The 27,468-nt window shown below is 44.4% G+C and overlaps 4 protein-coding genes across 5 annotated transcripts in view; 2 read left to right on the top strand and 2 right to left on the bottom strand.

Moving 5' to 3' along the window:
* fws (four way stop) overlaps positions 1-9,655 on the bottom strand; it is a 54,277-nt gene extending 44,622 nt beyond the window's left edge. Inside the window, exons 1-8 of the mRNA XM_050176313.3 lie at positions 9,565-9,655; positions 9,304-9,443; positions 9,061-9,173; positions 8,806-8,996; positions 6,270-6,400; positions 1,890-2,061; positions 1,007-1,116; positions 380-457 (exon numbers count right to left, since the gene is read on the bottom strand). Of these exons, the coding sequence (XP_050032270.2) occupies positions 380-457; positions 1,007-1,116; positions 1,890-2,061; positions 6,270-6,400; positions 8,806-8,996; positions 9,061-9,173; positions 9,304-9,443; positions 9,565-9,610 (981 nt within the window). The 5' untranslated portion in view covers positions 9,611-9,655. The remainder of the gene's footprint in view (positions 1-379; positions 458-1,006; positions 1,117-1,889; positions 2,062-6,269; positions 6,401-8,805; positions 8,997-9,060; positions 9,174-9,303; positions 9,444-9,564) is intronic.
* Dus4 (Dihydrouridine synthase 4) lies at positions 9,656-11,420 on the top strand. Its single transcript, XM_050176309.3, has 7 exons — positions 9,656-9,849; positions 9,927-10,048; positions 10,114-10,189; positions 10,253-10,294; positions 10,623-10,763; positions 10,829-11,037; positions 11,140-11,420. The coding sequence occupies exons 1-7, from the start codon at positions 9,755-9,757 to the stop codon at positions 11,418-11,420; spliced, it is 966 nt and encodes a 321-aa protein (XP_050032266.2). The 5' UTR covers positions 9,656-9,754.
* On the bottom strand, positions 11,410-12,418 carry LSm3 (U6 snRNA-associated Sm-like protein LSm3). Its single transcript, XM_050176312.3, has 4 exons — positions 12,306-12,418; positions 12,093-12,200; positions 11,903-11,998; positions 11,410-11,569 (listed from the first exon to the last, which is right to left on the bottom strand). Exons 1-4 carry the CDS (start codon positions 12,324-12,326, stop codon positions 11,486-11,488), a joined length of 309 nt encoding a protein of 102 aa, XP_050032269.1. The 5' UTR covers positions 12,327-12,418; the 3' UTR covers positions 11,410-11,485.
* A 198-nt stretch (positions 12,419-12,616) lies between these two features.
* Positions 12,617-27,468, top strand: part of Nf-YC (nuclear factor Y-box C) — a 28,214-nt gene continuing 13,362 nt past the window's right edge. Inside the window, exons 1-6 of one of the 2 annotated variants that reach the window (XM_050176308.2) lie at positions 12,617-12,706; positions 15,286-15,399; positions 17,214-17,285; positions 17,373-17,486; positions 20,335-20,472; positions 25,380-25,481. In XM_050176308.2, coding sequence (XP_050032265.1) covers positions 12,668-12,706; positions 15,286-15,399; positions 17,214-17,285; positions 17,373-17,486; positions 20,335-20,472; positions 25,380-25,481 — 579 coding nt within the window. In that variant the 5' untranslated portion in view covers positions 12,617-12,667. The other variant, XM_050176307.3, reaches the window with a different exon arrangement.

The raw sequence follows: 27,468 nt of genomic DNA, 5'->3' as shown, positions 1-27,468 counted from the left end.
ACATGCGAATATAAAATTTTCTAGAGGTGTGCGAATAACAAATCGTAGATTTCAAATCAAATATCGAATCGAATCAAGGAAAAAATTCAAATATTGAATCGAATATTGAATATCAGAAAATTTTCTGATATTCAATATTCTATACAATATTTGGCTTGAGAATATTTTTCTTGAGAAAACAGGAACGAAAGCTCATTCCCCGTTCTTTCCCTATCTTGAAATGACTTCCCATTACAAGTTACTTTAGTGCGAAAGGAACGCATTCCAGTCACACTTCAAACGTTGGAATGTGTCATTACATTAACGTTACCTTTGATTTTTTAAAATTAGAATGTGCTTAGTGTCAGATAATCCTACCCATGGCATCAGCCTTGCCTACCTTCTGCAGCTCTTGGAGAAAAACCACGTGTGTCACCGGGTCTTTCTTCTTGGCCAGCACTTGCTCCAACTGCTGAATCTGTACAAGCACGCACACATACAAGAGACATTCAGGCATTCGTCACAGCTTAGTGCAGTGAGTGAGCACAATGTGTGTTATAATGTGAAAAAACAAAAGGAAATAACATAAACAAAAAAACATACGTAAAAACTGAGAATCTCCTCCTGTAAGCTATGCTCCACTGCATACAGTAGATAGGTTAATCTCTCATAAGATTAACTTCTACTTGATTAGGCAATAGCATTGCTATTGCAATGCTGTTGCTTTTGCTTGATCGGTTGCATTCTGCCCCAGCAATCACTCACTACTTTTTCTTCCTCAACTCCGTGACATTTGTATGTTGCCAAACAGTGCCAACTTAAGGGATTTCATATCTAGAAGCCACACTACACTATCAGCTATGAGGAACAGTGAACAAAGGGTGACTAGTTACTAAATAATTTTCATAGATATTTCTTCTGGCAAGCCTCTCAGCATATGGCGGTGTTTCTTGGTGGTGGTGGTAACAGTAACTTGACTTGCATCGTCTGCCCACGACTACACACACTGCAATGCCGTGACCCTGACCTGACAGCAGGCTTGGCACACGCTGTCCACCAGTCGGTCCATGCTGGTCCATAGGGCTGCCCGGAATGCAGCGCTGCTTCCAGTCACTGGCATGGCTGCTCGGCCAGGACCTGCATGGAATAGACACACACTGTTAACACTATGATTGATTGATTGATTGACTGATTGATTGGACAGGCAGGTGACATTACTGCGCATTACGTCAGCCTCATGAATGCAATCGTTGCAACGAGAACAGCGCCCCGCAATGAAAAGGCGCCCTACGACTTCTGCAGTGCATCCGCACGCGTGCGTGGAGAATATGCAACGCCAACAAGGAATCTGCCATGGGAGTGTTTGCCGAGAAGAAGGCGCTGGCTGAAAAGCTGGCTCACAGCTTCAGTAAGAGGCCGCTGTCGTCGCTGCTAGGTCGCCGCGGCATCAAAAGAATATAACACTTTTGTTGCGTGAAGTGAAAAAATGCTGCATGTTTTTGCCTTTTCATCGCGCTCTCTACGAGTTCCGTTTTTGACGGGTAAGTGGGCGATCTCATGCTATTTCGTTTAAGCAGTACTTCTGTTTAGTGCGTACTTTTTCCGAGCTCCGGCCGACTACGGTTTACCGAGGTTTCACTGTAGTTATTGCAAGACAGAATCATACAATTTTAATTTTTGAGCACAACATCGCACCAATAGGAGTGAATTGCAGATGTTGAGAACAGTAGAATTATGATGAGTGATTCACTTTCGGGTACACAATCGCTTATGCACGATTTTGTGTTCCTGGAGCAGTGCCAAGTCCGATGCTATCATGCGGACACAAAAGCGATTGTACCACCGAAAGCGAAAAACTGACAACGCCGTCCCAGAGTTGCAAGTTAAGGCCGTTAGCTGTGAGTTCTCACCTCTGCTCCCAAAGGAAGTGGCCGCCTGCTGGTCCAAGCTTCCAACGGAGAGGGCCTGCTGCACAGAGTCGCGGAGGCGCTCCAGCGTGGAGCGCACGAGCTGTAGGACGCGCGGCTGGAGCAGCTGCAGGTGGAACAACACCTGCAGCGCCGTCCCCACCTGAGCCTGGTTCTGCAAATGCAACAAGGGCACGACCGCGTCACCACGTTTCGAGCACCTGGCATCATGACTTTATGGATACGATGTATGCAGCCCACAGCAACTGCCATTTTTATTGTAACAACTTCACATTACACAGACATGGGAGCATCTGGGCTCGTGCACGTGAAACTGAACACTGCTTCCTTATTGCATGATCTTGAACAAGTCAATACAAGTCAGGCAGAGCCTTCAAGTGCACCAAGGAGCAGAAGTGCAATATCTGACCCGCACAAGAATCACACAACTGTCATGGCCGCGTTAGCATGTGACCCTGTGTCTTGCAGAATTTCGCTATTCTTTCCGGAGCACTGAAAACTATAAAAGTGCTCAGGGATAATGTGGACTAACTGCCGTTGCATGTTAGGAAAATCAGATTTCTCGTCTTCAACTGAATCTTGCTGCATTTTAAACTGCACAGTCTGAGAGTAGATTACGAATTTCAGCTGTCGTTATCCATTGTTACGTAAGCATAATAGCAAAGTAAAAGCCCATTACACACTGCTGGTAAAAACGCTGTGTACTCTTGAAATGATGAGGAGTAGTCAAACAAGTTGCTTTAAGCCAACCTTTCGTGAAGGGGACTTGTCTTTAATGTCGAAACATTGGCTTAAAGCAACATTCCTTGTTCGACTACTCTTCGTCACTTAAAATTTCCATCTTCCTTTGAACTTATATGACTATTGGTGACTCACACAGGGCCTAGACAAATGTGACATGCTCTGATAAATTATTTACGTCATGTTAGCATATATTAGCGTATTCCTAAAAGCCTATATTACCTCGAACTTATTCAAAAGCTTTAGTGACAATTTTAGCGACTTTGCAGCAAAATTTTGTGCAAGTTTACCGACCTTCTACTCTCACTTTAGTGACATGCTTCAAAAAATGAAGATTAATTACTAAAATTTTACATTTGTCTCTTTATTACAATGCGCAGTGTGTATGCTAAATTTTAGCCCCTTCTGCCAAGAAGCAAAAAAGGTTGTTATGATCCCCTCCTCCTCCCTTACAGAGCCCCTGACCAGGTCTGCATTTTGAGCTGACAAGCGCAAAGCATAGATTGAGCGATAACGATCATGTCTCTAAAGTATTACATCGCTATGAACCGCGGAAAGATCTTAAATATCAAACTGAATTCCATTTTTCCTTCTCCTTGCAGCCGCCATGCTCCAAGCTGGAGGATCACCATCTTGATACAAAATCAGTTTAGGTAAAGTCGACTCGGCATGAAACCGTATATTTGATCACCAACCCTCTAATTTAACAAGACTGCTCTTTAAATTAATTTCTTTACGACTGCCTGATAATTCATAAAATTTTAAGGCCTCTTTTGCATAAGCAAAATCCGTCGACGACAACTCATTTGTGTAAAAAGTCTAACGGTTAGAATAGGCAGCAACTCGCCGAAGCATTAGCATTGTCCTTGTCCACAAGGTACTAGTATTGCGGCAAACATCATGTGGCCTAAACAAATATAGTACTTGCTAAAGATATGTAAAGAATTTCAAGTGTGCCAAAATTAAAAACAAGTAAGCGTATGAACTGCTTCGAACCGAGATCAACAGCAGCGCAAGGAAAATGAAAGCTTCTGCTAGGGTCACTCTACTTCTGCAAACAAAGCTTCCATTGAAGTTGCCTGTGGCGCCACCTCTTCAATGCGACACTAACTGCATCAGAGGAGTGGCCGAGTAAGCCCACTGCCTCCTTCTACTACACTGTCAGCCTGGAGTAGCTGTCACTAGACCTAGTGGCGCTGTAGCCCGTCGCAACTTCTTTCAATTCTGTCATCGTAACAGGAGAGAGTGGAGCTGTTCTCTTGACGGCTGTATGGGGCATGTCCTCCGTTGGCCCTGTAATTGAGGCAGCTCTAGTAACATAGTGTTTTTTTTTTGACCAAAAAGGGCATTCGGCGCTGCCACCTATGCACAGTGCACGCAGTAGCGAAACTTCTGAAGCTTGGCCAGTTTTATCTTTTGTGCGTTTCAGAACGCATGCTTGGCAGTTTACAATAGTTCTACTTTCACAGTACCTCGTATGTTCATGGTTCCAAGAGCTCGGCGTACAGTAAACGCATTGCCAAAGTAAATGGCAACTTGTGAAACGGGCGGCGACGAGCAAGGTGAGCCAAGTAGAAAGGAACCAATTTACTTAGTCATTCAACAAAACATATAAAGATGTGAACAGAAACGTGCACAAAGCTCTGCGACCCCGCGGAGCATAATGTCGTCAGTGCATAACAATTTTAGGGATCTTTTTACGCAATGTAGGGAATTTTCGGTATCGATTTAGGGATAATACAGCACACTGAGTTGGCAGCACTGCACTCACACAACTGCGAATGACAGCGCGAACAGAGAAGCCCTCACATGGACAATAGCGATGGAGCAAACGCGACTGAGTCAAAAATCCAAATGGGGATTTGGCTCACCGCCGTATCACGAAGCACTTGGCGCGGACCGAGAAAGCACCAAGCCAACGGGTGACAAATGAGTTTGTCGGCGCCGGGTGTGCTATTTGCTAGCTACTAAACGCAAAATGACAACCCATAAAGAGGAGAATGGGCGACCATGAAAAGGGGAGGAAGGGTGCTTCAACACGCAGGGGTGAGGAGAGAGTGGGGTTCCCTATGGGGTTACGAAACCATCAATGGTGGAAAACCTTATTCCTTGAGGCACGGCTTCACAGCAGTGTGGTGAAGCCATGCCCCGCTCGCATCTCCCACGAAGCCGCATTTCAAGGCGAAATTCACATATAACCTAAATAACTTCACTGTTAACACATATAACATATATACATATAACATATGCACATATAACTTCACTGTTGAATCTTTTGAAATTTTGGTGCAGCTCATGTGCACAAAAATACAGTAGATTGTAAAAGCTATAGAACCCCTGCAAAGAGCGTTTTTACACACACTAGAGGACAGGGGGGGGGGGGGGGGGGACCGAATTCATCTTGCCATAAACCAGATAATATACATACTACCACGAAGCAAAAGTTTGGAGACCACAGCAGCTGCAAAAAACATTTGGTTTTATTCTAGCACGACCCTCTAACGCAGAACTGTGACCTGCACTGCACTGGCTGAACATGCACACATGCATTGCCCCACTGAATATAAGGCTACATGACAAGGCTGCGGAAAAAGAAAATTTTTTATACAGCACCTTCAGTCTCCGCACTTTTGCTTGTGATTTACCAGCACCTACTTTTTTTCAATGCCAGCCAGACACGGCCAATCCAACCTTTCAAGACCCTCTTCTCTCGTCCTTTCCTACTCTCCCCTGTCGGCTAGTATTCGCGCCTGCTTTACGGTTATGGGGGAGAGTACCATCTGGGTGGCACCTCATAGCGGAAGTCGGAGGAAGACTGACACACGCGTAATAACCTGACACCTGACAGACGCAGGGATGGCGCGTCTACCACTTCTGATCGGGAACGGCAGCAGCGCATGCTCAGACGCCCGCATTATGCAAACAGGTGTAGCTAAATTAGTCAGACATGTGGGTAGCATCACAACGTGACGACTCACTGAAGTGAGGCGCACCAACGGCTCCCATTGGAGAGCGAGCGATTGCACTGACATCGAAAACCTAGAGGAGGTGTTGGATTTACATGTACATCTCCCTCATCAGCCTACAAAAGCCAGCTTACTCGAAAGCACTCTGCATCAGTGCTCTGGGCATCACTGACACTGTAGGTGAGTGGCTGATGATTAACACAGATTACATAAAAACATTGAGATTCCGTGGAACTCCGTATGTATTGAAACGCATACAGTTTCAATGCATACAACAGCAGAACATCTTGGCCGTTCAGCCACCACACTGGGTTGCACCCACCACAGAACAAAAACTCTTATCTCATGGGCACAGAAGGAAGGGAAAACCAAAAACAACAGTACATACCAGAAGTACATGCCAGTCCTGCACACTCGTCCCTTCTTTGTTTCTTTTCGCACTGCTGTTTTTTCCTTATCAATTAACAGTGGTACAACAAGCAGTGTCGCTGAAGCCAACTGCTTTGACTTTAGCGACATTTCTCATAATTTTAATTCTTGCAATTTACATTTCTTGTCATTATACCCTGGTTAATCCCTTCAAGCCTCCATCTTTCTGTTAATCACTTCAAGCCTCCGTCTTTCTGTGAACCCCTCTCCTGCTTCGAACACACACCTGGGACTCGGTGCCTTTCTCAAGCATGCGCTCTGCCTGCCTCTCCAACTCTTGCCGAGCGCTTTCCAGCACAGCAAGCTCCTCCTGCACCACCTCCACGCCGCTTAGGTCCACACCTTCAAGCAGCTGATCTGTAATTTTATAATATTAATATTATTAGTAGTAATAATACAGTAGACGTGCAATGTTTGTGTCCAGCTGATCCAATTTTGCCTTGAGGTCACTGCATGAAAAATTGAGTCAGCACACAAACTTTTTGCATAATGCAATGAATTTTCTGCGTAATGCCAAGAACAAGTTATGTGTTTCGAATTGGTTATGTTGGTTGCTCCTGTGTAACAAACTACGAGTCAGAAATGCCAGCATGCATGTGTAAGAAGGAGAAGGGGCTATTTTCTGAATGTCTACTTCATATTTCCAATATCCCTCCATGTGATAAAGCACTGTCTCAGAATTGTGAAGAAGAAAAAAAATCTGCAACTTTGACCATCAACCATTTTAACTGCTGAATCCCCCACCTCAAAAGGGTAGCTGGTCAACTAGGTCTTTTTAGGTACCCCCCCGTCTACCTTCAATACACTGTGGGGAGATCCCCAGACAGATAAGACATTTTTCTAAAAGCTTGCCCTGAGCGCTGTCTTTTCAGCGACGCATATAAACTTTATTAAAGATGGTTTACCTTTCGATGTAGCACAAAAGCAGCAACAAGCTTAGCATAGGCAATACTGGCAAGTGTCTTTAGATCGCAATGGCTTTTTCAGTGATTGTGGTGTTGCTGATAAAGCCTGCTTCCACAAACTTGTCCACATAAACTCGCTTGACCCAAGTTTTATATCTGGTATCCTTTCACCATCGGATGGCTTCGAACAGATAGTTCAAAGAATTACGAGCTAAAATGTTTTGCAAACGGGTATGTAATTTGAAGAGATCTTCATGGTGTCTGTCATTCTGGCTTCAAGTGCAAACCGCTGCTCACTTCACTTTGTAGTCATAGTTAGGAAGTGATCCTACGCAGAAAAGGTGCTCTCTTGAGTGCATTGAATCATTACCTCTATCACTTGTATTACTGCATGATAATATGGGGAAACACAACAGCGTCAAGCTTACAGAAACTCTTCCTCATTAAAAAAATAAAGCATTTCATTCAATAGAAAATTCGTTGTCTTTAGGACACGCAGAACCACTCTTTCAGAAACTTAAATTATGAAATTTCACAATATATGCAAGCACAAATTATTGAGAACCTACAGAAACACCACATTAGGTAGAGCGGAACTATTGGAAGAATTCACATGTCTTAGGAAGAGTACAATTTCTTATTCTTTCAGGTGTCAGCCGCCATAATATTGACGCATGTTTTCTAGGCAGACAACAATGATGATGGGGGCATTAACAGACTCTGTCTAGTGCATCAGTGAGATCGGGCGAGGACGAAGAAGACGTGTCTCTGCTCTGTTTGTTTTTGAACAGGTTGTCCTGTTGTTCTTGAAGAACGTCTCCCTGTCTTCTGTCCACATTTTACCGTGACAATATGTTCACTTATCACATACCCATTATGGGAAACTTGAATATGCACTGGCAAACACACTAAATGAGCTAAACCAGAAAGATGTCGACGCTAAACGTCGACATTAGTAACAAAAACTTATTTGACCTGTTTGTGAAATTGTTTCTGGAACTGCTCATGGGTTTAATGTACATTGAAACATGAATATTGTATAATTGTTTTTGTAACTACCCCTATGTATAATGGTATTGTATGATTGTTCCTATATTTGCTATGTTCATATAACTGAACCATATAACGAATTCTCGTGCCAATGCTGCTGTACGGGCGGCTAGAATCAGCTGCGCAGATGCAGCTTTTCTTCTATGGCCTCCTATTTTCACAGTAACAATGTATCGTCTATGGTGAAAATGAAATGTGTGTGAATTATGGATTGATTAACCATCACGCCAGTGAAGGGGCATTAGTACTTTGACACATTTCAACAGTCTACAATGACCAACATACTTAGCGCATGGAGGAGCACAAACGAACACCAATTTTCGTAAGATATGTTTAGGACCTGCGTGCTTCTGCAGAATGCTAACAAATATCTCTATGTACGACTTAACGGTGCATTACTTTTAATCATACCAAGCTAACCAATGCACATTTGAATTAAAGCTTTCACATGAGCAAACACTTCCTTGAGGTACCATAGAGTCTTTTTAAGCAATGTTCTAATGCATCTAAACATGCTCCTCTACATGCCATTCTTTATCTGAACAGAGTGGCCATAAATATGAGGTGAAATGTCACTAAATCGAGCGCACTCTTTACTCGGCACTTGATTTCGCAATTTGATACGAAAGCCGTCATGCTGTGTCCATAAATATATATATATGTGTGTGTGTGTGTGTATATATATATATATATATATTCAGATGAAATGGCGGCCAGATACCAGGAGTTCCACATATATGTCAGTGACACCGCTTCACGTTGCAGCCACGACGGCAGACTTAGCCACAGTATTTAAACCGGGCTTACCTGCTTCGCTGAGACTCTGGGCAGCTTTGGTGATATCCTTGGTGCCGCCCTGCAGCTGTGCCCGCAGGCGTCTGACGATCTGGAACAGCCGTCCCATCCGTCGAATCATGTCACAGGTTTGTTGCAACCTGGCAAGCATGGCCGTCTGGGTCCAGCTCTTGTTGTAAGGTTCAACGATTTTGCTCTGGAGCCTGAAATTGGGCGGTAAATGCATGTCTGCACATCGCATCACTAAAGTGCACAGGCTCGCATCACCTTTCAGACGTCGCCTGCAGGTTCTGAATAGAGGCGCACATCGTCTGCAAGGCACCTTCCAAGGTTTCAATCCCGGACGCTTGAGCCAAAAGGTCCTCATAATGAGCAGACACCTGTGAGTTCATTAAATAGCTCATGGTGTTCCGGTACTCGGAGAAAATGTCACATGACAGGTACATTTCGAATGTCCTATTGAGAAAGCTCCTTTCGTTGATATCAACATACAATCTTGACACACGTTACCTGGCTATGGAGTTCCTTGTCCAAAAGAGAAATGCCAGTAGCAAGTTTCGAGAGATGTTGAGAGATGGCGAGGTCCTGAATAGCGTTGCATGCGACAGCTTTCGCATCGAAGTCGTCGTGCAGGAACTGCTTGTAAACGGCTGCGCGATATAAAGAACGACTGTCACAACTAGACGCTGTCGCATGGTACTGACCAAACTTCTAGGAAACTAAAAAGTGAGGACTTTAGCAAAAGTAATGGGGGCTGAAAGCCGGCCTTACCGTCGTCAGCGAACTGCTCAAGAACGACCGACGCGTCTTCCGCCATGTTCGTTTACATCCTGGCATCAACAGGGGATAAGCGGCAGCGCGCAGCTGAGAGCGAGCGATACGTACCGCAGGATCATGCGTGCTTCCCTGCATCGTGGTGGGCTCTGTCAGTAGAAGCGGGTGTTCAAAAACTGTTTTCAAAATGAATGAACAAGCAACGGAGTGGAAAAAACCGTTGGACCTGCTGAATAGTGGCCCCATGACCAAGATTTGTGCTCCGATGGTTCGCTACTCCAAGTAAGTGATTCAACACGCTCCATGGTATATGTCTTACGCATAGGGTCTTACGGATCTCGCCGCGTCTTTCTCCAAAGGCAAGCTTTCCGTCATCTGGTGCGGAAGTACGGCGTCGACATTGCCTACACGCCGATGATCGTGTCCGACTCATTCGTCAGGTCGCAAAAGGCAAGGGACGCTGAGTTCACTACTGGCCAAGGTAAGGAGTTGCTGCATCTAGAGGTTGATTCATTGAACGTAAAGTGGTGGTGCTCTTACGGGCAGGTGATCGACCATTGATTGTGCAGTTCGCCGCAAACAACGCTACCGATCTGGCAAATGCGGCAGAACTTGTATATAGGTGAGAAGACCCGATTTTCTGATCCTTAAACGGCAAGTTAATGAACGTGTCACCTTGTTTTAGGTACTCCGACGGTGTCGACCTTAACTGTGGGTGCCCGCAGAGGTATGTCACTGCTGTCTATTTTTCTGCACGTAGTACCATGGCGACTAAGGACATTTATTTTTTTTATTTTTTCGATGTTTGTACCCGTATGTGCGTTCTTCAATGCGCGGCGGAGGAAGTGGAAAAGTACATGGTTTGAACAGTGGTCTTAGGTTTTTCATGTTCCGATTTGAAGCAGGAGCCACATAATTTTACAATATCTAAGCAAACAGTCGCACCATATGTGAGATGCGTGTGCTTCTTGCATTGCCAAGCCTTACTTGGAACGACTTCACTGGAATGTCTGGTGGTATCAATGCTGTAGAAGTAATTTACTCTCATATAACAGATGGGCCATTGCAGAGGGGTACGGAGCGCACCTTTTAAGCCATCCCGAGCTTGTAAGAGACATGGTTTATCAGACCAGGAACCGTCTTAGCGATTCCAACTTTACAACATCGGTGAAGATTCGAATATGCAGCGACCTCAGGTAACCAGTGCCATTAGTGTATGCATGCACTGGAGATCTTATGCTCAAAACTGTTTTCACTACAGAAAAACGGTGGACTTCTGTCAGCAGCTGGAAGCAGCAGGCGTATCTTTCATAACTGTGCATGGTCGCACCAAGGACCAGCGTAGTGAGCCCGTCAATATAGATGCCATTCGGACTGTGAAGGACTCGTTACAAATACCTGTTGTTGCCAATGGTGATGTGACCAGTAAGAGAAAGGCTGAGGACATCTGCCAGGCAACCGGAGTCAATGGTAGGTTCACCTTAGTTACTGTTACATTCCTTGCGACGCCTGTGTTTCAAAATTGACTTGCAGACCTCTAAAAGATTGAGTAATTCAATCTTTCTTATGCAGGTGTCATGGCAGCACGAGGAATGCTCGACAATCCTGCCATGTTCTCTGGATTCAAACATACGCCAGCACAGTGTGTTCAAGACTGGCTTCAGTTGAGCGCAGAGCTGGGATGTCCGTTGACACAATTCCACCATCACCTCATGTTCATGCTTGACCATGTACTATCTCGCAGCGAAAAAAGGATATTCAACGCTCTCACAAGTTACTCTGCGATTGTGGACTACCTTCATACTGCGCATTCAGTCGACTTATGTGAACACAGAGGCAAGGTTCTTTTGTGAACGCTTACATTTATTGAGTGATCATGACCATGGTTCAAGCTGACTTAAGAACACACAATGTGCATTCAGGTTGTTGTTCGGACTGGAGGAGACACCAATATGACGCCATCTCCACGTACAAACAGCATAGGAATGGACCTCCTGGTACTCTGCATAAATATGGCATAATGAAACAGTTGTCACGTAGCATGTACATATACAGAACCAACGTTTTCATTGAGAATTTGGAGCTACTGCTTTGTCCCTGCTCACATTTTGCAACAGACTGCATGTTCGGTCCGCATCGTTAAATATAAACACGTAGCATCGTTGCTTGCCAAGTGTTTTATAAAACGATTTGAACCGAAGAGGAGATCTAGTTACGAAATTTGCGAGAGAACAAGGCGGCGGTAAGCAAAAGATCTTTTAAAATAAATGTTTCCATAAAAGCACATGTGTTTACAGCTCCATCCACAAGTGCATGAAGAAAAAAAAAAGATTACCTTGTACACTTCTTCGTAGGTTTCCTCGTCAATTTCCACGCTGGTCACAGTCTCCTCTACATCGCCCAGGATCATGTTCAGATGCTGATCGTACGCCTGAAAACGTGCAACCCTTATAATATGCTGGCTCGTTAACTTCACAGCGGCTGCTTCAAAAAAGAACAAAAAACGCTGAAACTGATGTACTCACGTGCAATCTACCGCGCAATTCCCGCTCGTTCCTCATCTTCACATAGATTTTCTCATCCAAGCTCAGCCGGATCAGGTCGAGCGGCTCCTCCACCGCAGTTGCGGGAGTCTGAAATGACAGACACGCGCATATGTACGTACACAGCGTATTCCTAACAACGAAGCAAACGTTCGTGTGTCATGTTTTTTAAACTTACGGTGTCTTCCAACCTACCTGTTCAGCGTCGTCAGCCATCGGTCTGTCGTACGGCGAGCGTTGCGCGGTTTGCCGGAAGCTGCTCTAAAGATCCACAAAATGCCACTTCCGGTTTTTTCTGTGCGGGTGTTCTAGCCAGGTGCCAAGTTTAGCCAATGGTTTAGCCAAGTTGCGACACGAGCGCCCACCAAACTTGAGCGGCAGTTGCGCGCAACGGCGAAAAGGACGCAAAACTAAAAGCGAATATCGCTAAAAACAGGGGCAACCCAACCGCGTAATCGCGCCAGTGTCGTTGACTGCGTGCGTTGACTGTGCCGATTTTTTTCCGTGCGCGTGTGCTCGTGGACTGCTGAAAGAAATGTCGACGTGGATTTGGTCACATGCCCGCAGTCTGTGATTCGATTCGAAGCCGATTCGAGGTGAGTGGTGCGCCGTGCGCGCTGTGGAGGAAAAGTGCAGCGCCTATGGTCGAGAACCCAGCCACTGAGTGCGAGCGGTCGGCTGTCGTCCTATCAACTTTGTCCAATGGGGCGGTCAGTGCTCCTGTGATTGGCTTGGGGCCCCAAAGAAATGTTCCCATCAAGGCACCGACTGATTGGCCGCCGGCGGATTTGAAACACGCGACACGCGGTCGCCGCTACTTTCGAGCACGCGGGGCTGACGAAGTGCTGGTCGTGACGAAGTTTTCGTGGCAGCCGAGCGTGGACCGTGACCGCGGTGGTGCCCGATTAGGCTTAGACCAGCTAGCGGCCAGCGGTTGGCGCTGGCCCGACGATGACATCTCCGTGTATGGAGATAAGCAACGCCGAGCACGTAGTTAGCGATAAGCGAGCGCGCATACACTGGCGGCGCAGCAGCTGTGCGCTACCACGATCTGCTAATTTTCAGAGAGTCCAAGCTATCACACGAATTCTTTTTTTTTTTTTTTTCGATGAGCAGCCAGAACCTTGCTATTCATCACTCGCCTGTCACTGCACACTTGTGCAGCATTGCGCGAGGTCCGTTAGAAACTTGATGAATACGTTCTTTTTTTTTTCTCTCTCTTTAAATGTGTAAGCGTATCTATGCTTACCCAACGAGAAAACCGTCCCGTAAGATGATCCCGTTCGAGATAGAGCCCGCAGCAGCGAGCGAATTCACCTTTGCGCTGCCTCTCGCTTCAACGCCAACGAAAGGGCGAGAACACAGCGCTCACGGAGCTCTCGGCACACGCCTAAAAAAAAAGTTTATCACCGCCACCCCTACTCTCTCTGCCACTTTCGCAGATCGCTTTCAAGATACGGGCGCGCGCGTCTTTCTTCAACACTAATTAAGCGGTCAGAACTCGGCGCGCCAAGCCATCAGTAGTCGGCACTCTTTGTCGGCATCGCAAATCGCTTTCAAGATGCGGCGCTGTCTGTGTTGTCGTTGGTGTTTTTGTTTTTTGCCTTCTTGTGATGATATTAATAAAAATAGGGCCTCTCGGTTAACCCCCTTTCTTCTCGTTCATGTGACGTTAACGTAAGATGATCTCAAAAAAGCTAAACAGAAAAGCCCGCACAGCACTTTCAACACATACATCCTATATTTTGTGCAGACGTGATAAGAAATTCAATTTCTTTGTGAGATTCATCAATACATTTACTAATCCTCTTGAGATTGTACTACAGGTTACATGAACCAAACTGCTTTTCCCTTTCCACTGATGCCTTGCTTCATGGTGTACCAGCTTGTGCCGTTGTGTCTCTTGAGTAGACTTCCTGCCACACATGTTAAAGGTGCCCTTTGAGCTGTCGAATGTCATAAAACAAATTTTATGAGGCAGGATGTCAGAGAAAGTAGTTGTGCTTTCTTGCACAACCTGTTAGACAATCTCAAGAGGATTGGCGAATGCGCAAGTCTCAGTGACAAACTTTTGGCACTACTAAAACTTGTTAAGTCTTCATGCAAAAGTTAACTCTGGCACATAATGCAACAGGGCACAAAAGCCAATATGCTGCATGGGAGTGCAGCAACTTGTTTATTCGATACCTCTGATGTGTGCAAAGTGATACATCAGCGACAAACTAGGCGAGGGCAACATTAAAAATAGCTGAGCTCGCTACCTCTGGAAATTTTTATGTTCCATTGTTGCAAGTGCAAATGTAACCCTGCATTTTCCTAGTGTAAAACACTGTTGAAGCACCCAGATAAAATGAGACAAGCATTAGAAGCCTTTGAGATTGATTACTCAAGAGATAATTGTGCCAGTCATCCTTATCTTTATCTCACAGATAAAGAAGTTGAGTCTTTTGCCCTTATGGTAACATTGAGATGCAGGTATGATGAGAATGCCATGGGTACCTTTCCATTTCGTTTTTTGTGGCCGCCTTACATTGTTAGTCTTGTTCTTAATCTGTGTATGAAAAAGCAAGGTGTGTCAATAAATGCATTCAGTTGTTAATCTGTGCCGTGTCTGCGCTCCCCTTCTTGTTTCATCCCATCTGGTAATGCTGATTTTTACTTGGATCATAAACCAACTAGCCAGACAGTAAATCTTCAATTACGTCTTTCATTTCAGTTGTAATTTTCACCTGTATGCTGGCCACAATCTGGTTTAAATGCAATGGAAGTACTCCTACATGTCATGCTTTACACTAAATAATTTAGAGTTTTGCTCAAGTTTTCTTGTTCAGAGTGGGAGTGTCAGGCACGCCTTGGAAATTGATTTTTTTTTATCGAAAGCATGCTGTGCATTCACTTGTATCACTTCATCCGTGAATCAAAGGGGGCATCCGGATATCCTGACACCTTAAAATTTGTGTCCACAGTGCCAGAGCTTACGGTGCGTGTCGAACTCATGAAGTCCTTGCCAGCTGTTACTGTTTTTTTGCTCTAGAGAGACAAATAAAGTTTAAGGACTATTGAAGAGAACCCGCCAGCACATAAAAATGCATCATCATTCAGCGTATCAACGTCGTTGCCCCCCCCCCCCCCCCCTGAGAAAATCCTGATTACATCTTCTCAATTTCTGATGCAGGGCAGCATGTCTGATTCGCAAGCATACACTAATGCCTCTGGCCAATCTGAGGCCCAGCAGGCATTGGAATACTTCTGGCCACGCGTCATGGAGGAAACGAGGAACCTGGGTGTGGTAAGTATCCTCCAATATTTTCATGTCTGGACAAAGTGCTCCAGTATGTTCTGGAAAGGGGAGACATGTAATTAAGGATGTTTTCAACATTATGATATGTATGACGTGCAGCCTTGTCTTGGTGTTATGGAGTGTAAAATCGGGTGAAAGAGTATCTAGTAAGAAATCTGTGCAGGTAGAGTTTCCTATTGTTTAAAGGGCCCCTCACCAGGCCCCATAGCAAATTTCGGTTATATACCGGAAATTGTTACATGTCCTCTAGGGAGTGTTCTGCTGGAAAAATTTTTCAAGTCGGCTCATTAATAGTCGAGATAGAAATATTTCAGTGCTGCGAACCCATGATTTCAGCAGGTGGGCTCCACTGCATAGCGAGACTCCCTCTCCACTTGCCCTCTCTAGCCTTCGCAAGTGAAATTCCTTCCCTGCATTCTCCCATGCCGGACCTTGAGGATCGCGTGACACATACGTCACGGGCCCCGACTTTAATTTTTTTTTCTCCTCGCTTTTTTTTTTTTCATTGATGTGCACTTCCGCTGGCGGCGTTGTGTGCGAGCTGTTGTTGTTTCGCGCAGCGCACGATTTTGCACACTGTGTTCAAGGACACACGACTAGCGGTATAATTCAGTGCTACACAAAAACTGAGACAGAACAAGCGGATCGCAGAGCATGATCACGCACTGGAACACGGTAGAAAATGGCATAGTTTTGGTGCCTGCCCACGTGACCGCATGACCATGGGAACAAGCAGACGAAGCAGAAGTACATCTCTCTTGATTCAGTGCAAAGTAAAACAAAAAACACGCAGACATTTCGTTTGTGTGTTTTATTATTTCTCTAAACTTCAATTCGTAAATTCATGCAACAGATCACACAAATAACAGATGGTGCCACACTGCGGACTCGAGTATGTAGGCGCAGGAACCCGAGTGCATCATCCTCCAGCTTGGAGTGCAGCGGCCGCGAAGAGATGGAAAAACAATGTTTGGTTTGAAATTTCAGATCTTTCCGCGGCGTAATACTTTGAGATGTAATACATCTCAGACATGATCATTATATCGCAATGTGTGCTCTGCGCTTGTCAGCTCAATATGGCCAGACCTGGTGAGGCGCCCTTTAAGTGCAAGATATTGACATTGGGTCATGCTGCTTATCTGCTGAAAGCAAAACTGAAGGTAGTTTAGGGTATGTGTGTTTGCATGTGTGTGCAACTGGAATAAATAAAACTGCAACAATTGGTAGCATCTCCTTTCAACCTGAAGAGCAGACACCTAAACCAACATTTAAACAACCGGTTCACATTGTCTGGTTATTGACCTTTATCCTTTCCTGCCAACATGGCCAGCCAGAGATTCGTCTCTGTTGCAAGAAATCTACATGAAGTTTTGTTATCTTGGTTATGTTAATGTGCAACTTGAAATACCTTGTTGCTGCACAAGAACAGTGAGAAGACATAAGAGACATATACAGTTTAGAACCCTTAAAACCATAATCATCATGAAAATATCATAGTGCATAATAAATTCAAATATACTAGGTGTATGCGTCATTAAACAGCAATATATGTTTTCTTGTTGGATGTTCCTTTGCATGTACTTATTAAAGTGGTGAAATTTGTTACCATTATTGCTGGCCTTATGAAACTGTTCTGCATGGTTTTGCATTCTGCCAAGAAAAGGCTACATTGAAATTCCTGTTACTATAACATATGAGCATCTCACTGTCCTGTCAGAACAAAGTTGATAGTAAAAAGAGGAGACTTTCTCTTGTGCACTTGTATCTAGCACCTGATGCCTCGACTCCGCCGTATTTTCCAGAATGAATTCAAGAACCAGGAATTGCCACTAGCACGTATAAAGAAGATAATGAAGCTAGACGAAGATGTTAAGGTGAGTGTCAAAGGTCTAAAAATCAATGGGCACATGCGAGTTTGCACGTTAAGGCATCTCACTGACTGCATCAATCTTTACTGGCAGATGATTAGCGCCGAGGCACCAGTACTTTTTGCCAGGGCTGCTGAAATCTTCATCACCGAGCTCTCACTACGTGCCTGGGTTCACACGGAAGATAACAAGAGACGCACATTGCAGGTAAGGTACACTAAAATATGTGATGCTAATCCTCCTTGGACATCCTTGCTGAGAAAGGATGCGTTAAAAGGAGTAGTACTGACATAATACTTTCTTCTGTTATTTCTTCTTTTTTTTCTTCATTAAACAAACATCCTAGACCTCTAAATTCTATAAATAATAGTACAAGCCTCAGAGGTTGATTCATAATTTGATACACGAACAGGTTTTCTACTGCTAGTTTTGGTTTTGTTTCTCAGGAGGATACTGTGTCGTGATGTCGTGACACAGTATGTGGTCATGTGGGAGCAGGACATTGCGGCAATTTGACACTCGCTACGACTCACTGTGCGGTCTCATATGGTGCTGCTCGTGGTGAGGACCGATATAGTAGCATAGCAGATGACCGAGTCAGTCCAAGCAAGGGTCAAAACGTCGCAATGGCCGGCTCTCACTAGGCCACATATACTGCATTGTGACAGCACAGTATAAGCGAAACCGAAACTGGCTGTAGAAAAGCTATTATATTAAATTATGTTGAGGCATGGCAGTATTTTTTTCTAAGGTTTAAATATACCAGAACTTCATTTAAAACAGAAGAAGACTCAAAAAATATTTTGTCGCTACCACTTTAAAGAGGCCCTGCGACACTTTCTTTTAGCCGGGTAAATAAATCATCTTTGACGCCAGACAATGCTTCAGTGAACGCTTTAACCAAATGTTACTCACTCTCATGCAGAGGGGAATGCACAGTGTTGCTGTAAAGATTGGTCCTGCTTTCTTACCATCAGGAAAGCCCCTGCCATCAAAACTGCACACTCATGACGCCAAGGCACCTTCATACAGCTATTGGCTAGATGTGGGAAACTGTCACAAGCAATAGCATTAACTTTATCAAACGCCACAAAAGTTCCTGCAACGGTAACAATGTTCACAATACTTAACATATCAAAAAATATTACGAGCGATAGTACATTTAAAGTGTCAACGTAAAAAATTCAGTTTTGTACTTTTGGTATTCGGCGGCCATCATCTTCTCGAGTTGTGCTGGCTCCTCTGCTGTGCAAGGTCATGGGGTCGCTGAAGTTTCGCTGACGTTACCACAGTACACATCCGCGTACTCTTGTGCGTCTTTGTGTGTAGAATTTGTGCACATATACAGTTGACCCTTGTTATTACGAAATTAGGTATAACAAAACAATGGATGTAAGGAAGTAAGTGAAGTTCCCCTTGAAATCTTCATAGAGATTCGTAGTGCAACACATGCAATAATAGATATAACGAAGCAATGGATATAATAAAGTAAATAATGATAAAATAATTGTAGCTCCCTCTTCAACTTTGTTATAACGAGGTTTTACTGCATATAAATAAGATGCGAATGCGGTGTTTGTTGTGTCCTCAGTAAAGTTGCATGAAGCACACTTCACAAGCCGTTCGCTAAAAGTTAACATCAATGTGCATGCAATGCCATTGTTCAGTTTTTGGCTGTAAAGGCAATGAGATTGATACAAATTAACTGCACCAGTTACTGCAACACACACTGATTCACCAAGCATGGTTAGAGTGTACCGGACAGCCAGGGTTAGACAGCAAAGAGGCATTTATATTTGTGACTGTAACTGATACTGCGCACTATGCGTGAGCCATGGAGAAAACTACTCAGTTCCTTTGAGTGTGTTAAATGCCAGAGCTAAATCAATAGTGCTCACTGTTGCAGCATGTAAACTCTATATCAACAAAAGTGAGTTGAGGCACAGCACCTAGTTTAGCATGTCTGAGTTGCCAAAACCGGACAGAAGTAGTCGCACTTGCATGAAGATGTGAAACCAAATTTAAGCTGCACCCCACCATGACATTCAGCAGGTGGAGCACTGCGGGTACCGCTTCTCTGTAGCCTCTGCAGTGCAAGTCGTTGAAGAAAGAGTGGAAGCACTGTAGGGGGAGGTAAAGGGTGGTTTTTGATTGCCGATAGCTCTGCTTACACTGAGCGCATTAAAGTACTTTTTCCTGCTAAATCTTTCTAAACCTGAGTCCCTTCATGAGCATTGCATTTTATGACTTCGATAAAAAGCGCTGCAGGACCCTTTTGAGGGTTTCTGCAGTGTCTTTTCTGAGAGGTTTAAAAAGCTTCTCCTTACAAATATTTTTTAACAAAACGTTTTTTTTTTTTTATATGTGAAGGAGTTCTTGGTAAGCAATTCCTGCTACTGCCATGTCCCCGCAGCCTTCAGCAACATATTCTTGCGGACTATAGTTGGTTCATGGCGCAAGTTAATACCTCATGAGCATGTTAATATACCTCTCCATTTTTTCATTTGAAGTGCACTCGAAGTCATGTTGCCAGAAATGGTGGTTGTCGTGGTCTTTCTATGATCGCACCACTCAATCTTTTGTATTGCCTGATCTCAGGAGTGTATTGCACAACACTGTCATGTTGCCCCATTTCGTAGGCCATAGAGTCAGAGCGATACGGGTACAGCCACAAGTTCATTTCAGTTTTTTCTTCCTCCACAAGTAGTGCTTAGCAATGGTGTTTAAATATATCCACCCAGTACCTATCGTGTTTACTCCTGCTTAAGAGTAAAGAAAAAGAGAAGTGGCGAGGGTTTTGAAAGCTTGATGGAAAAGGCAGGCAGCCTTTAGAGGGAAATTGTTGGCTCCAAGTGGCATGTACAGGAATAATCATAGACCCAGGTAACCATGACAACACTGTCTAGTGACTAAACTGGTTTATTAACCACATTCAAAAACTATTGCAGGCCTCTTTTCATGTACAGAGTAAATATAGGTTTGTGCCACATTTGCTGCTGGCCACACAGTGTTTTTTGTTGTCTGTGTAAATATCGCTCCACTACAAACATTTCAGAGGAATGACATTGCCATGGCTATCACCAAGTACGACCAGTTCGACTTCCTCATCGACATCGTGCCAAGGGATGAGCTCAAGCCAGCCACCAAACGGGCAGAAGAGACGGTGCGGACAGCAACCATGCCCGCCGACCAGGTCAGTCATGTCGTGTGCAAGTACCTGCCATGCATGTGGTTTAATTCCTCGGCTGAGTGCCACACCTGCCTCAGGAACTGCACCCAAGTTATAGACCAAAATCTTGTTATGCCAAAGCCTTTGTTGTTTGCGTTTATACAAGAAAGAAACTTCTGCACAACCCGTGCCCTTTCGTTGTAAATGTGTGTATGCAGAAAGTGCTGACACGGCAAAGTAACAAGTTCTAAATGTGGTAGCCTGCAATTTGCCTGAGTTTTGCCAAGTGTTTTCTGTGTGCCCTGGTGCAAGTGCTGCAATCTAGAGAAGAGATATTAATTAATTAATTAATTTTCAAATACTGTTGGCCGTCTTGGCCGTAACAGGGTGGGTACAGCAAGTTTGCACATAGCGTAAAAAATGTAAACACCTTACAAACGTAAATAGGACATGAAGCAATGAATGTCGGAAATACAATGCAGAACAAATAACGAAATACAAACACAATACTTTGACTAAGAAATACATGTTTGTAACATTGTGACAGTGATATCGGAAGCAGCATAAAAGAAAGACTCTTGCATGTATTTCTAGAATAGTGTGACAATGTTTGCACGGCACTACTAAGATTCAATTTCATAAAAGGTTTTTAACGCGTTCCTCAAAGATTTTAATGCTACTCGACTGCAAAACAAACGCCGGCAAACTGTTCCATTCCTTAATTGTTCACGGAAAAAATGAATAAGCGTACATGTCCAGATATGCTTTTGGATTTGAGAACATGCAATGATTGCTTGACCTGACGTTTCTAGCCTGCCTGGGAGCAAGATAGGGTGTGGTTTCAATACTGAAGTGGCCTTTTGATAACAAAAAAAGAAATTTAACTCTAGCCAACCTCCTCCGTTGAGCCAGTGGAGGCAAATCAAGCAACCGAAGCATTTTGGAAACAGAGTCAGTACGATAATACCGGGAAAGAATGAACCTTGCAGATTTTCTCTGTATCTTCTCGATGCGGTTTATTAATCCTGATTGAAACAGATTCCAAATGACACCATTGAATGACCATTGAAAGTAAAAGCAGCTGGCCAGTATTGTAATAGCATATAGAGCTGCTTGTTTGTGCAACACACAACACTGTGACTGAAAATGAAACTTTTGTAGCAGACAAGGCAAATGAAACTGCAACAAGTCACAGAAAGTATGTCCTTGACTTGCTGGCCACTATTCCAAGAAACAGCTAAGAGTTCAAGCTTTTGCAGTGATGCCTCTGAAAGCGTCCAGTCCAATCAAATGGCATTGCACGAAGGTGTGACGAAACCAAGTTGGTGGGTGCAAGCAGCATGTGGTAATGCAGAACACAAGATTCCTAGTACTGCACTTGGTTGCCATGGCAACTGTTATGTTACAAGAGCTGGGCTTTCAAGTAGACGGTCTTGTTAGCATGTAAAAACTATGAATTCGGCTGAACATTTGGGGGGGTGGGGGGGCGGTATGGCTGCTATAATGAGAGTGTGTGGAAAATCTCTTCTTGAATATCCCATGTCTGCATTCTTGTTAAAACACAAGCACTTGTTTGCCTATTAGATATAGAGTTGAACCCTTTTATTATGAATCACTTGGGGCCTCCAAAGTCATTTGTTATAAAGGTCACTTTATTGTAAAGCTTGCAAACCACACACACAGTTCATAACGGAAGCAGTACAGAATTATTCCTTCGTTATACTGGTCATTTCGTTGTAGAAGCATTTCTTGTAGTGCTCGACTGTACTCCATTTTATAGTTGCATGCAGTGCTGCAGAAGCTGCACTTGTAGTGCACTCATGGGTTCCAGAGAGGCCCTTCTTGCATTACACAGTTTATTAGTACTTTTCACATGGTGTGTTATTGGCATTTCATGGATCTGAACAGACTGAATGTATTAAACTAGCCTTTAGGAAAAGCTTTCGACACAGCACAGCACTGACTGCTGCTCCTTAAGCTCGCGCACCTAGGCCTAACCGAAAACATCATTAAGTGGGTACATAACTATATCTCAATGACCTTTTCCCAAAAGTTGTAATCAACGGCTCAGAATCTGGGCTTGCTGCTGTCACATCAGGTGTGCCACAGGGGTCTGTACTGGGGCCCTTGCATTAATTTACATAAATGACATCAGTCTGAACGTCTCGTCAACAATTCGACTTTATGCAGAAGACTGTGTGTTATCCAGAGAAATTAATTGTTTAGGTGATGCCACAACGTTACAAAGTGACCTCAACCACATCCTATCATGGTGTGGTAAACGGAATATGAAGTTAAATCCCTCCAAGTGTAATTACACTCGTTTCAGCTATAAATGCAATGTCTTAAAATTTATTTACCACTTCAGTAACGAAAACATTGCTACTATTGCTGAAAATTAAATATTTAGACATGCCGTATTTACTCGCATAATGATCGCACCGCTGAATTCTGTCGTAAAAATTCGTTTTTTTCTCTTTCCTGTGTAATGATCGCACACTGAACTTGTCGCAGCAATATGTCGTGTGCCAAGTCTAGCTAATGATGATCGCGCTTACCATCCGTCGAATGCCATGCAAACGACTCTTGAAGACATACCAAGCGGTCTGCACGCACCCAACATTGATAAGCAGATGACCCATTTCATTCCTTTCATCAATTTTTGCACTTCCATGAAAAAAAAAAAAGCCAGAACCAAACTTGCCTCGGCTTTATTATTTGTAGGCTTCGTAATGGTTTTGGTTAACAACAACAACAACATAAAGGGCGCCTTTCGATTCTTCTCGTCTGCACTCGTGGGCACGCAACAAATCGCGAGCGGCAACCATAGTGGCCACGTTTACACTGATACGTTAGAAGTGTACCATATTCGTACGCCGACGATTGTAACGCAGCTAAGATATTCACCCACCCTTAGCGGAAAAGTGCCGTACTAGGATAGCAGTGAAGACAAATGCCACAGTTTCCCCAGCATGCCCGCCATGTGTTTCTATGTCACTGGCAGCTAAGCACGCCCATCTCTGTTTCTCTCCCGTCAAAGTGGACATGGCTACGTTATTGTCGCAAACTTGCCAATATTAACGATATTGTTCATTACTGATACGGAAGGAACTGTTTCAATGCGTGTAATGTATTCATGAGAAGAAAAATAATCGCATTCAGCGCGTTCGGCTTGCTCCGCTAGCCGCCATTTTTGTTTTGGTGTCCCTCACTGACAGTGGCAGCTGCCTGCTTGTCAACCCGCAGCAAATGCGGGATGAAAAAAGAAAATGTTTATTTTCGTGGGAAATTAAACCCACGTAATGATCGCACCCATAAATTTGCGTCAATGTTTTTTACAAGAAAGTGTGATCATTATGCGAGTAAATATGGTAACCTTCCCATCAAATCTGACGCGGAATAAACGTATTCAAACAGCAACCTTAAAAGCCAGCCAAGTCCTTAATTTTGTGAAAAAAACTTTAAGCAGGTGCCTCAGGAGGTAATAACAGTATTGCACACAACCAACGTGTGGCCCATTCTGGAATACGCTGCCATCATATGTGATGCTTACACTAACATATTAATTAACAAGTTAGGAGTGGTGCGAAGCCATCCAGCATGTTTTGCAATTTAATTAATTCCAATTAATTCCGCCGTAACGTTAGTGTTATCCCCCTCAAAAACTGTTTATCGTGAGATCCACTAGAGACCCATCACTGCTTTTTCAGGCTTTCCTTTCTCAACCAGTTAGCCCATGACAACCTTGATATCCATCTCCAAAAGTACTTGAAGCCTCCTACATGTTATTCCAAACGAAGGGATAATAATAAGAAAGTTAGAGAATGTATAGAGTAATGTTACGTACAACAACATATTTCTTGTGTGCCTTGAGCTTGCAGCATGTGATGTGCTATGCTTTGGTCATGCATGCAGGTGATGTGCTCTGGAAGCTGTGCAATAAGTGTGGTTGTACTCTGCTCCTCATTCCGTAGTTAATATCTTCATATATGCGACGTCTTCTGCATGGAATTTGTTTAGTACACTTTACGTAACATATGAGGTCGATGTTGCACCTAATTATGTAGCGCATTCGTGTTTCTTGCAGTCATGTGGCGAATACCACTGAAGACCGATTTTCGTACGTGTACGGTAATTCGGACGCCTTCGCGACACCACCACAATACCCTATAGATTCAGTGTATATAAGAACGTCTGAATTTCCGGACGCAAAAACCCTTCGCCGCCTGATTTTCCTGAGTTTTTGCCATGACCGAAGGTCCAAAAGGGCATTGATCGAAGGCACCACCGCCGCCATTTTGATTATATCGCCACCTCTTGCACGCAGATCCTCTGGCAGCATAGGCACCATCGCGGCAATGCTAGGCCTAGCTACTTCGATGTTGCGCGACCAAGCTTGCTGTTCGGTGCCACGTGTTTTCCTTAAAGCAATTCACCACTTTTAGCAATGACGCCGACTCCACCTTTATGATCCTCGCCAATGGCTTCGAAGGTCAGAAAGCATGAGGCGTTGCATGCTGCAGGTTGCCGAAAGTCAGCTTCGCCTCGGAACAGCAGTGTCACGCAGTAAAGCATATCAAGAGTGGGAAGAGGAAAGTGTGACGGGACACAGTCTGTATTCCTTAATTATACACGCGTGCACCCGCCATCCCCTGTCACAGTAAGAGCACCAATACACCTAATAAGTGTACTGGCAGGCCTTCAGAGCTATTTCGGAAATGCCTGTGGGGATTTGAGCCCTGGGGCAGTAAAAGGCATCTATTCATTTTTTCAGGTTGCCCAACTTTTTTTTACATTTTTGCGGCCCCTTGTCTGAACAATCAGACGTTGACTGTATTGTGAAAGGTTGCCCTAGCCTCCACAGCATTTCCGGCTGTGTATGAAATGGGAAGTGAAGTGAGTGATCCTGAATTGTCACCTGGCAAATGCAGGTCCAGTACTACTTCCAGTTGGCCCAGCAACACCAAGCAGCCCTACAGCAGCAACAGCAGCAACAACCCACAGCCACCCTGACAACAGCTGGACAGCCACAGGTGGGCAGCAGGGTTTCCAGGCTTGACCCAATTTCACACCAGAGTGCACTTTTCGAACCTCTTAGCTTAAATTTCCGTGGCTTTGCTACTCAGCTGATTTCTGTCTGCTTCAGGTGTCAGGTACCGTTATAACGCCAGTGCTACTGGGTCTTGCATAAAATGGTCATGTTTTGTGCTGTAGCATTACCGTGCCTTAGGTGCCCCTCACTAGGTGTCGGCATGACAAATGTTCTGCAATATATTATGCCTATGTACACCATCAAAAGGGCTGAAACAAAGAAAAGAGTAGGAAATTTGCAGGCACGAGATGGAGTTGGCCAACAGTTCAAGACGGCTAGTGGGATCCTTTGCCCTTCAGTGAACCTAACGAGGTTGATTAGAAGAGAGACAAGAACAATTATTAACTCACTGCACAGATGCATAGCCTTGCAAACATAATACTTGTAGTATTCACATGCTGTGCAGTCTACTGTCATCACCAACCCGTTCTGTATAGACAAGCTGCTTGTTTGTAGGGCAAGCAAGCAAGAGGAGTAGACGACTACGTCAATACATCTCGCTTACCGTAAAAACTGGACTATAGGTCGTACCGGAATAAAGGTCATTCCCCCGACTAACGAATTCTAAAAATGAAAAAAAATATATATATATTTTTCAATCGCTAAAGTACCGAAAGACACCCTTACCTTGTAACAAATGCGACTCAGCCGGTTGCACAATGGTGACAGTATTTATTTAAATGCTGCTCGCATGTGCACCTGACCAAGTTTTTAACAGTATCGCGCAACCGCCGACCCGCATTTTTGTCAGCACCTTATTAACGGCGCTGAGTGGCGAAACAAACGAGATACTCGCATGTGTACACATGCGCTTACTTTCGCTATTTCTCCGCTCCGTGTCGTGATGATAAGGTGCTGACAAACACGCGGGTCGATGGTCGCGCGATACTGTTAAAAATTGGCCGGGTGTACAATACACAGAAGGGCACGACGTGCGCAAGCGCTTCTCCGAATCAGAGCAACAGCTTTGATCAGAGTCGTCCAAACTAGAGTCGGATGACGAGTGCTTCTCGCTGCCCAGTTCAAAGGTGCGCGCGATCTGTACCGCTTTCAAACGGACGCATTCGGCAGTCAGAGGCAGCGATCTTACGCGCAGCTCCCGGGCGAACTCTGCAACCTTGTCTTCCAGTTCTGCGGTCCGTTGCGGTCCGCCCACAAAATGATGTTTTCTTTTGGTTGCTGCAAGTTGTAATATGCTGCTTCTGCCTCCGCCAGTACCGAATGCTCTTTTCGGATACTCCGAATTCACGCTGTGCCGCCAGGTTGCCGTGGGCTTTCGCATACTCAATCGCCTTTTTCTTGAAGGCGACGGTGAATTGCCGTCGGCTTCCACTCATTTAGAAACAAAATGTGAGAAAGCAGCCTTTAACAAATATAACTTTGTGACAATGGAAACGCAAAATGACGGTGCCACAATGTTGCCACACCGCACAGCTGCTGATGGCGAAGGCGGCTGTTTACTTCATCCGCCCATTGTTGCAAGACTTCCGTAGTTTTTCTGCCAATGACCGGTATATAAGACGAGGGCCAACTTTTCGCAATGTATTTTTTTTTTTTAAGTTCGACCTATATTTCGGTTTTTATGCTACTGTTCACCACTTTGAACAACAATTCCCTGCTCTAGGTAACTTTTGAAGACTTGGCCATGTGGTATTACATGGTTACAATCTTGACAAATCAGTTCTGCTGAAATTCGCAAAGTGGCGGACGCTTGAAGAACATGTCTCTGTAGTTTGAAGAGGAAGTGTCCGCTCTTGCACTCCGAGTCGTCATTTAATTCAGCATCACTCTGCAATCTGCTAACCTCCTCTTTGGCTGAGTTAGTAGAGCAACTGCACTGGAAATGCGTTGGTCCCAAGATGAATCCTCACACCAGGACAAGTTTTTCTCCAACTGCAAAGCTTTCTTTTTACTCTTACTTTCCAAGA

This window comes from Dermacentor andersoni, chromosome 9, assembly GCF_023375885.2.
Source record: "Dermacentor andersoni chromosome 9, qqDerAnde1_hic_scaffold, whole genome shotgun sequence".
NCBI lineage: Eukaryota > Metazoa > Arthropoda > Arachnida > Ixodida > Ixodidae > Dermacentor > Dermacentor andersoni.
This window is presented reverse-complemented; position numbering and strand designations above follow the sequence as displayed.

Coding starts and splice junctions, on each gene's coding strand:
- LSm3 (XM_050176312.3), bottom strand. CDS start 12,326: ATGGCTGACGACGCTGAACAG. Junction 12,201..12,305: donor TGGCTGACGACGCTGAACAG/GTAGGTTGGAAG, acceptor CTGTCATTTCAG/ACTCCCGCAACTGCGGTGGA. Junction 11,570..11,902: donor CCTACGAAGAAGTGTACAAG/GTAATCTTTTTT, acceptor ATATTTATGCAG/AGTACCAGGAGGTCCATTCC.
- Dus4 (XM_050176309.3), top strand. CDS start 9,755: ATGAATGAACAAGCAACGGAGTGGAAAAAACCGTTGGACCTGCTGAAT. Junction 9,850..9,926: donor CCGATGGTTCGCTACTCCAA/GTAAGTGATTCA, acceptor CTTTCTCCAAAG/GCAAGCTTTCCGTCATCTGG. Junction 10,295..10,622: donor AACTGTGGGTGCCCGCAGAG/GTATGTCACTGC, acceptor CTCATATAACAG/ATGGGCCATTGCAGAGGGGT.